Genomic DNA, 10,803 nt, shown 5'->3' with positions numbered 1-10,803 from the left:
GTTTGTAAAATTGGATGCTTGACTGGAATAAAGTGGCTTCTTCGTATCAACAAAAGTCACAAAGTGAGGATGTTTTTAAAATTAGATAAAGTGAATATTAATTATATCCTATTTGGGTCAGAATACAGCAGTCTAGTTAACTGGTTACATTGTACAGAACATCCATTCATTATTCTTCAACTAGTTGTTCTAACATCTCTTCAGATTTTCTTTTTCTGGGTTCTTTAGACTTTTCCAAATTTAGAAACTTTTCTATTTCACTAATTTGGTTTTTTATTAAAATGTCTTGGAATTGCCAGTCATCCTCTTCCTCACCAAGGGAACAGTCAGTAAAATCAGTTCGGGACAGCAGGCCAGTATTCAGGAGTTGTGGTTTGTCCTAGAAAAAAACACACCAGCTGTCATTTGGAAGCTACTCTATTGTACTCTATTCATCATGACTATGTACAATTAGAAAGAAACAGCATCGGGGGGAAGGCTGCTGCAGCACAGAAATCTGGCATTGCCTTTGCCTGCCTGGATACATGATCCTTAGAACCATGCCTAACTTAGAAATCTTAGTGCATTTTAAGGAATAGCTAATAGTTCTTCAGAAGAGCTCTAAAAAAGACAAGCGGATATTAAAAAGGGAGAAGACATTTAAATTAAAATAGTGAAGATAAAAATCTATTTGTTTTCTACTCCCTTCCCTTCCCACAAGAAATGTCTATATTTTCTGGTACTTTGTCCAAGCCAGGGAAAAATTAAAGGTTAAACTAGCGGAAGTCAAGAACAACATGAAACTGCCTTTTCCTTCAGGTTTCCTCTTGCAGAGTGAACACCATTGTTGAAGGAACAGGAAAGCAGCGAGGGAGGTGGAAATTGGCAAATTTCCAGGGTGCCACATTGAGTCACATTTCAATATTGTGACTTTTAAAAATATACATTGAGTTATTTAACTTAGGGGTTCACCTCCCCCTCCCACCAGTACAGCTTTTAAATAGTTTGGTTTGGTTTTTTTTTTTTTTAACCTGTACAATGAGAACTGTAAGGACTTATCCCCTTGCATACCTCTCATCTCTCTTTTGCTCTAGAGGAGGCAGGAGGCTCTCCACCAGTGAGTGAGTGCTCTCAGAGAGTCAGCCTTGAACCTTGCTGTTACCTCCAAAGTGTTTCACAGAAGAGTTAAGAGTACTTCTTTTTTTTATTTTATTTTATTTTTTTTAGGCAATTGGAGTTAAGTGACTTGCCCAGGGTCACACAGCTAGTAAGTGTCAAGTGTTTGGTCTGAGGCCAGATTTGACCTCAGGTCCTCCTGACGTCAGGGCCGGTGCTCTATCTACTGCGCCACCTAGCTGCCCCCAAGAGCACTTCTTAAAGTGAAATGGATTTATAGCCAGAACCCAAAGTCTCCTGGCCCCATTCACTAAGCCTGAGCAAGTCACTTAACATCCTGGGGCCTCTTTCTCTAGTCAGTGATCTGATCTGGATGATTCTGTATCTGATTCTGAGTCATTTAAATTCTTTGGATCGAAGGGTCACTAGGGCAAGAACAATGGACTGCTAGTTATAGTACCTAGACTGTAGATTCACATCACAGTTCAGCTACTTACTAACTCTAAATTTCTGGTCTGCAAAATAAGGCACTTTAACAGAGCTGATAATGAAAGGCTGATTCTTTGCTACCTCTCCCCATAGTTTTGTGCCATCTGCTCCTAGGCTCTTTGCTCCTCTCCCCTTCCAATCCATTTTTACCTAACTTCCCTTCCCGTCCTTAAGTCATTCCCTGTTGCCTTCCTTGTCTGGTCACTCAAGAGTTGGTTTCTTTTTTTCTCATGTTCACCAGTAGGCTAGGAGAAAGCAAACATAATCCTTGTTCCTCTCAGCCACTATAACTCAGACAACTTTCCTTGAGGGTCTTTCCAGGTAATTATTATCAGGCCCAGATCCTTGCAACTGATCTTCTGGCCTTCACTCTGTTCATGCATTCTCAAGGAAATTGGTACCTGACTCATTCTTTCCAATCTTAACAACCTCTGGCCATGTGCATGGAGATACAGAGATAAAAACAGTCCCTGCCTTGTAGGAGTTAGTGTTCTGATAGGGGAAATAAGTGTATATTTAGGTATATACAAGATATATAGAAAGTAGATATAATGTAACCTCACAGGGAAAGACTAGCAGCTGGGAGCATTGAGAAAACCCATTTCCTTTTCCCTGCTGGATAGAAATACTCTTGACTTTTGTGGGTTCGTTTTTTTATCTTCCTGCTTTACTGGCACTATTGTCTCCATTTGCTGATTCTCCGAGATTTTCTAAGTAAACCACAAAATATCTTTTTGTCTCTTCTTTGCCCATTTTTAAGCCTTTTTATTTCTCTGGTCATTTTTATTTATTTATTTATTTTGGTGAGGCAATTGGGGTTAAGTGACTTGCCCAGGGTCACACAGCTAGTAAGTATCAAGTGTCTGAGGTCACATTTGAACTCAGGTCCTCCTGACTCCAAGGCTGGAGCTCTATCTACTGCGCCACCTAGCTGCCCCCTATTTCTCTGGTCTTAACCACTAATACTTGCATTTCTAAAACTGTCAACACTGGGCGGGGGAAAGCATCTTTATTTTATTCTTGTATTTGTAGGGGAATGTGTTTCTCCATTGCATTATAAAGCTAGCTTTTTGTATATTTGTATTCTCAGCATCTAGCATAGTGCCTTGCTCAGTAGGCTATCAGTGAGCACTTGATGTTTATTGAATTAAATTGAAATGAGAAGCTATAGCTTCTAACTTAAATTTATTCCCATCTAGTCCTAAAATCTTGATAAATGATCATTTAAATTAGCAGTTAATTTATCATTTGGACATTGTTTCATTTTAGCTTGCCTCAAAATAGCAATAGAGTCCCCTTGTTTCCTGGATTAAGCAGATTAAAAACTAGTTCAGATAGTAAATTTTTCTTGTAGGAATTCCAATTCATAAACATTAATTGCCTAATGTGTGCAGATCCTTTGACCAGGTGCCGAGAGGAGGCAAGTTGGTGTTGCCCACAAAGTCCTGCCTCGGTGTTTCATCCTAGCATAGAAATGATCCTCAATCCTCAAAACTCTGGCAGTTTATGCTGAAATACCCATTGAATTTTAAGGTCTTGGAAAGATTCTAGTTATGGTCCTGTTAGGGTTAATAATGATCTCCCCACACACCCTAACCTCACTCGTTCTAGCAGTATGTAGAATGTGGTATAACAGTATAAACTTGAATAAGGAGTGTTTCTTTCTTGTATTTGTGTTCCCTTCCCCTAGGACATTCCCTAGCATTTAATAAATTCTCTATATCCTTAGAGTCTTTTATATTTGTGTAATTCTAATTTCATTTGTGAAAGCTTTCTGTCCCTTACAGCTGAGAGGGGATTTCAGGACCGTGGCTTAAAATACGAGAATGAAAGACTCCTGTCAGGTTTGGAATTTGTTTAACAAATGTTGGAAGAATTTATTTGCCTGGTATCTTCCAAATCTGGGCCAAATTCAGAAAATAGATTTGATCTTATAGGCATGTCACTGAGATTTGATAGGATGAAAGACTGGAAAACGTAATGCTGAGCCATTGCTGGTGATAGTCTGAAGATCATGGAGAGTGGGAGACTCTGCAGAATGAGAAGTGCCCTGATTTTTTAGTAAGGGAAGTGAACAGACTGCAAACTCAGAGCAGTGCATTTGATTTCTGGGAAAATTTAAAACAGATCATTAAAGAGATGGTTGGTAAACATCTAGTCAAGGAAGCAGTGATTACAAAGAACCCATCACGACTTCATTAAGAACAGATCAAGCCAGACAACCTTGTCTCCTTTTTTTTGATAGTTACTGAACTTAGACTTGGTGGCTAACTTGTCAGGGATATTCATTCTGTCAACATAATTGTCCTGGAGTTTGGCTAAGTATTTGCTAAAGTCTGCATACTATTCTTGTGAGAAGTTTGGAGAGATGTGGAGAAGATGATAGTATAATTAGATGGATTCAGAACTGGTTGAAAGGTCAGACCCAGTAATCATTAGGAGCGTGATAAGAGCTTGGCTTGAGAGACCTCCATGCCCCAGTTATCTGTACTTAGCCCTGAGCAGTTTTAACATTTTTGCCAATAAGTTGGATAAAATTATAAATGGCATACTTATCAGGTGGGCTAGAAAACTAGGGATGCAGCTAACACCAGCAGACCAGGATCCAAGAAGATCTCAGCAGCCTAGAGCACTGACTTGAATCTCTAAGAAGATAACATTCAATAGGAATAAATATATAATCTTACACTTGAGTTAAAAAAAAATCAAGTTAGCAAGTACAAGGTGACTAGGCATCAGTTCTTCTGATAAAGATCCAGAGGTCTTAGTTGACTACCATTATGAGTCAGCAGCACATACTGTGGCAGCCAGCAAAGCTAATGGGGTCCTGGGCTGCAATCAGAGAAGCAGAGTTTCTAGGAATAAGGAGGGGATAGTCCCACAGTATCCCACCCTGGTCAGAACCACATCTGGAGCATGCTATTAAATTAAAACATTATATTCTGGGTACTCTTGTTTAGGAAAAAGTACTGATAAGCTAGAAAGCCTCCAGAAGAGAGCAACTGGTATGATAAATATCACATCTTCCTAAGGTTCCTATCATTCCTTTAGCAAGTAGGTGCTTGGAACCATGTCCAGAATAACAATTTCCTTCATCACTTCCTCAGACTTCAGGAAAAAGGAAATTATCAGAGAAGGTCAAGAGTTTATTTGGTTTGGGAATCGAGAGCAGATTTCTGGATAATCAGTCTTCCCCATCATTGCTCAGTACAGTATTACTTTTTTTCCTCCATTGATCCTTAGCCAAATGTTCTCCACCCACTCAGCTTCCTCCTTGGGTTTCTGTATTTCCTCACAATACACCTTAATATAAAATGACACTCCATTGCCCCTTTTTATCTATTGTGGAGGCACCTAGGTAGGGTAGCACAGTGGATAAGAGCTCTGGACCATGAGTCAGAAAGTCCTGGCTTCAAATCCCCCCTCAGAAACTAATTATGTGACTCTAGTCAAATTACTTAAACTCCCAGCCTCAGTTTCCTCATCTGTAAAATGGAGATAACACCTACCTCACGGGATTATTGTGAGGTTCAAATGAGATAATGGAGTTCTTTGCAAATCTTACAGCACTATATAAATGTTCCTACTAGAGTTCCTTTTGCATGATATTTGCTTTTCCATGACCATGTTGTAGTTAAGAGCCTTGCTCCAATAAATCTCAGTGATATTACTATGTTGTGATTTTCCTATGGTCAACTGAGAGGTTTTATTTTTTGCCCTCTTGTCTCCTATGAATTACTGGTCCTTTCTTTTGGTAGTCTTTTTGTGTCTGCCTCTAATTTTCTGTATCATTAGGGTTTGTTGGTATTTGTGGACAGTTTTCAGTTTGAAGCCTTATTGGTCAGGTTTGCAAGACTGCAGGCAAATCTGTTTTTACCAGTGTTGGGTACATCCAGTCTCAGGCTAAGAAACCATAATTACTGTATTTTAAACTATGGCCCAGAAATCCATCTTCTCTTTTTTAGATAACTTAAGGTTCCTTGACTCTTAATGAAGGACTTTTCACTATACTTCAAAGCCTTTCTATGTGGATCTAAATCCCAAATAGGATATAAAGACTAACACTATGCCACAATGATCTCAAAATAACTGATCAACTTAACTGAAAGAAGCAATCAAGACATTCCACCAGTCAATTTAGTCTCTGTGATGGGCAGGGCATTAGAGTCTAAGGGAATTCTTTCCTACTTCGCCAAAGGCAGGAGATTATTGTCTCTTCACCACTTGTGAGGTGAAATGGAAGGGAAGGAGAGAATAAGCATTTACAAAGCACCTACTATGTCCTAGGCACTGTGGTAAGACTTTACAAATATCTCATTTGATCCTTGCAACAACCCTGGGATGTAAGTGCTTTTATTATCTTCCCCATTCTACAGTTGAAACTGAAATAAACAGAGGTTAAGTCGAACAAGAGGTGATTGTTGATGTAAGACTGGAGGTCTGGAGAGATTAGGGCTGGAGATGTAGATCTGGAAATTAGCCACATGGAGAGGACAGGAGGAGAGTATTGGCAGCGATTGCTTTGGGAGACTCAGGCTCGAACCACTGACAGATTTCTGGTTTCTCAAGAGAGCCCATGAGGAGTTGAGAGTGTCTCAGGTTCATCCTTCTGAATAGACCCACCACCCTGACAGATCTGGAGACAAAGGAGCTGCATCAAACCAAATCAGTGTTATTTCCTTTCCATGTTATTGTTAAATAAATTTTTTTTTTGTTAAATGTAGATGGTCACAAGTGTCTCATCTTGTTCCAATCCTGACCAGTGGAGTGGCTGGAATCCCTGACCCAGAACAGGGCTAAAATAAAAATTTTAGCTGCTTGTAACATTTGTTAGATGTCTACTCTGTGTAAGGTACCACACTAGGTTTTGGAAATGCTACAAAGATGAAAAATAGCACAGTCCTTACCTTCAAAGGATCTTACACTCTTATTAGAAGGAATAACTAGCATGCCTTCAAATAAATTGTACTTAAAGTCAATTCTCCTATGAGACATATCACCAAACTAAGCAAAATTACAATAAAAACCACGAGGCAAATGGAGAAAAAGGGGGTTAGAAGCACAACACTCAAAACGTCATTGTTGACACATTATAAAAACATAGCACCAAATAAAAACAGCATGGTTTCATACATGTTAAATGGTTATTAAAAAATACTTAAATACTACAATAAATAGTCTGTAGCCTCAGGTGGCCACTCAGCCTCCACCCTGGTTCCCACAGGGCCTGAGCTGGTCAAGTCACATCACTTTGGGGCCTCTGCCATTATAGAGAATGAGGCAAGGGGAGAAGCAAGCCAGTTTTCCTTAGCCCACAGCTCCTACTCCATCAGATAGATAATGAATATGATGCTTTACTTTGAAAAGGACCTGAAGTTTGCTTTTGGAAGTGGGCATCAGAAAGGTTTTAGCTTGTGATTTATTATGAAGTGGTACAGTTTTGTGTTTCGCTGTTTCAAGGATGTGCATAAGCAAACACAAAATTCACAAAATGCTCCAATCATTCCCTAATACACCAAATACATCAATCATGTTGGGACACATTCACATTTTCAAAATAAGCATCACAGCAGAACTAATTGTACTTGGATTCATGCTTCCACCATACAAGGTACAAACTGCTGTCTGGGTGGGCCTTCTCCATCTTGTACTTTTGAAATGGATTTTCAACCCAACTCATATCTCTATTAGATTCAGCCCGATGTTTTATACTACAAAGATATTTTTGAATCCTGACTCTGTCATCCAGGACCTAGTCATCCTCTTAGCTTAGTGTCATCTGTGCATTTGATATGCATATCATTTATGCTTTTATCCAGATCACTGACAAAACTATTAAATAGCATGCAGAGATCTTGGGCATTCCACTGGGTCACCGCAGCCATGGAACCATTAACAACTATTCTTAGGATGCAGCCATTCAACCAATTCTGAATCCACCTAGCTGTACCTAGCCCGTATCTAACTAGCCCAGCCCATATCTCTCAGCTTTTTCCACAAGAAAGTGAAAAAGCTCATGTAACATGTGAGAAACAAAATATAACAGAAAAACGCTTCTTAAGTATCTAAAACAAAAGAAAGGGACAAAGGAAATTGTCCCTGTGATGAATAGATCAGAAAACTTACAGCAAGATAAAGAAAATGCTGAGGCTTTTTTAATGTGTATGGTTTTTTTTTTAATTTTATTTATGAAAAAGTTCAGCTCTTTCAGATTATTTGGAGTGAATATCATTTGTAATGGGAATAAATGGAAACCCAACTCATGTGAATCAAAGAGTATAATACTGAGAAAAGATGGATGTGTTCAAATCAGCAAGTCCTAGTGACATCCATCTTAGTGTCCTTAAGAAATCAGTGAATATTGCTATAAAGACACTGACTGAGAAATATTTGGAAGGTCAAGAGAAGTACCTGAAGCCTGGAAAACATCAACTGTCAAGTCTATCTTAGTGATACAAGGAAAAGAACACTGGTTCTGGTCCTTAGTCTGCCACTGATTTAATTACTAGAGGGTACCCTCTGTGTATTGTCTATGACATGGGGAAATAACAACCACTCTAACAATCTCCCAGGGTTGTTTTAAAGATCAGATGGTTGTGAAAATAAATTGAAAATACGGCATTTTACAAATGTAAACTTATACACTAGTCAAAAACCTTATATCATGCAAAAAGATACTAGGAAAATCCAGCAAAAAGAACAAGTTATTAGAGGACAAACAAAAGTAGTTTAAGCTAATCAGCCAATTATGTCTGCTGGAATTAATCTTACTAACTCACTCGTTCAACAACTTTAGTTTGTCCTGTAAACGGGGACAAAGGGAAGGAAATAAATGGTTCAGGATGGCTTTTCAGTTTGTTCCACACGTTCATCAACAAAACAGAAAAATCTGTCAGGCTGTATTATTGTTAAGTGCTGCACAACTGTCTAGGATCACAACCAAAGAGTGATTGCTAATGGTTAAGTGTTATGAGCTCTTCATTATCATTTAAGGTTAAGTCCAAAAAACAGATGAGACTAGAATGAAGAAATTTAAAATGTGTTCATTAAGTTGGCAAGTGACACTAAATTGGGCAAAGGTTACTTTGAAATGGAAAATAACCCTGATAACTTAGAGCAATGTCTGTCAAAATTATGACAAAGTTCACTAAAATCAAGGAAGGAAAGAAACAAGCATTTATTAAGGTCCTGTTTGTGCCAGACATGCTAAATGCTTTACAAGTTTCTCATTTGATCCTCACAACAACCCTGAGAGGTAGGTGGTATTACTATCCCCATTTTACAGAAAAGGAAACTGAGGCTGAGAGAAATTAAATGATTTGCCCAGGGTCACACAGCTAGTAAATGTCTGAGGTTGATGCAGGCCCTCCTGACTAGTGACCCAGCACTCTCTCCACTCGGCTACCTGGCTGTCTCCCAGTGAAGGAAAGTTTATATAGCATGGAGAACATACATATAGGTAAAGCAGATGGAGAGGGAGAGAACTGGATATGAACAAGTATAACCAGAAATGTCTTATGGATCAAATCTGGACACAAGTTAAATACGGTTGTTTATATACATGAGCCACAAGATGCCGTGTAGACAAATCATTGGACTGAGCAGCTGGGGACTGCTTTGTGACTTTCAATGTTGATATTGCCTGGCCATGTGACTGTGAGCAAATCACTTTACCTCTCATTTTTCCTCACTGCATGTAGGGGACATGACTAGGAGCAGACAGTCAACTTAACAACATTGAAGGAGGAGTTCTTTGTTCTAGCTTTGAAGGTCTCTGCCTATATAGGGTGTGAACATCTCCAGTGTGACTTGAATTTGATACTCTGGGTCCATCTCAGTGGTTCTTGAATTATGATCGGTCCATTTAGGATGATTATAGACCTGGGCCAAACCCTTGATTTGCGCTGTCGAAGGCAACAGCCAGATACGGTAGAGAGACCAAAGTACCAAAGTCAAGCTGGGACACGGGCAAGAGGTATAAAAGAAACTATTCACAGAGAGTGGGGCTTGGGCCCACATAGTCTGCCAGGGAACCTCTCAGCCTCAGACGTGGTAGCAGTGGAGAGGAAATGGCAGCAGTGGAGAGGAAATGGCAGCAGTGGAGGAATTCCCAGAGGAAAAGTCATATGGCCCGAGGGATAGCCGCAGGGGGATAGCAGTGGAACGATGAGAGCTCTTGGACCGAACCTCCTCAACAGCACCGAGTTCCTGGTCCAAAGCAGGGCAGTTCCAAGGCTAAGAAGGAATGGCCTTCTGTCTATTGGCAAGAAGGAATGACAATAGAGAGGTACAATATGGTGGAACAAACAAACTTTACCTTTCATTACTACTTTGAATTCTGCAGATGGCACTGGTCCTGTAAGAAGGGAGATGACTCTCTAGCAACCCCAAGAGCATTTTCCTTCTGGGGAATTCTCAAATCAGTAAAATGGGTATATTTGTTATACCTAGTCCATAAGGTTGTTGTGAAAGCACTATGCAAATGTTATAAATATTCTATAAATATGAGGGGAAATAGGGGAAAAACAAGAATTAAATGGAGAAAGTTTAGTTAAAATGTAAGGAAGATAAAGAAGTGTGTAATCCCTATATATATTTAAAATAATATGATCTTGGATGGTTTATGCATTTATCTATTTGGAGGTAGGGAGGTTAGATTTAACATCAGATTTCCTTCTGGATTAAGTTCTTTGACTTATTTAAAGTAACATCGGATGAAACTAGGACTCAGATTTCCTACCATCCTATCATCAATATGTGATTTAAAAAAAACAAACAACTTCCTTTCCTAGTTCTTATTCAGAAAGCAGTAGAGTGATGCAGAAAGTAATAAAGTTACACCAAAGAGTGCTGAAACTACGCTTTTTAGTTAAAAATAGAACTGAAAAGAAGACTAATACAACTTGATTTCGTGGTAAATACAGTAGAATTTGGGGAGTAGGGGTAGCAAAAAGAGGAAGAATTATTACATCACATTGAGTTTTTTTAAGGAAAGATGAAAAAATATTTGTTCTAAAGCTACTGATCACTCATTTTGTATGTTAAAAAAAGTTACTTAATGTATTTTCTCTGAGATTTAAAATATACAAAGGCTTCCAAATCTGTCACAATTGTTTTTGTAAACAGTCTTTCCTAATCCTGTTATTTAAACAAAAAAAAAAGTCATTTGTAGTGCCTGTGTCTCTTTTTAGACTACAAACAAACCAAAGATTTTTCCTT

At 38.9% G+C, this 10,803-nt stretch overlaps 1 protein-coding gene across 1 annotated transcript in view; it reads right to left on the bottom strand.

Annotated features, from left to right (window-relative positions):
* Positions 1–169: 169 nt before the first annotated feature.
* CCDC73 (coiled-coil domain containing 73) overlaps positions 170–10,803 on the bottom strand; it is a 116,181-nt gene continuing 105,547 nt past the window's right edge. Inside the window, 1 exon segment of the mRNA XM_027837895.1 lies at positions 170–379. Within this exon segment, the coding sequence (XP_027693696.1) occupies positions 170–379 (210 nt within the window).

Source organism: Vombatus ursinus, unplaced genomic scaffold (genome assembly GCF_900497805.2).
Source record: "Vombatus ursinus unplaced genomic scaffold, bare-nosed wombat genome assembly UNPS02014822.1, whole genome shotgun sequence".
Classification (NCBI taxonomy): Eukaryota; Metazoa; Chordata; class Mammalia; order Diprotodontia; family Vombatidae; genus Vombatus; species Vombatus ursinus.
The sequence above is the reverse complement of the archived record's forward strand: the minus strand, read 5'-3'. Positions and strand labels throughout refer to the sequence as shown.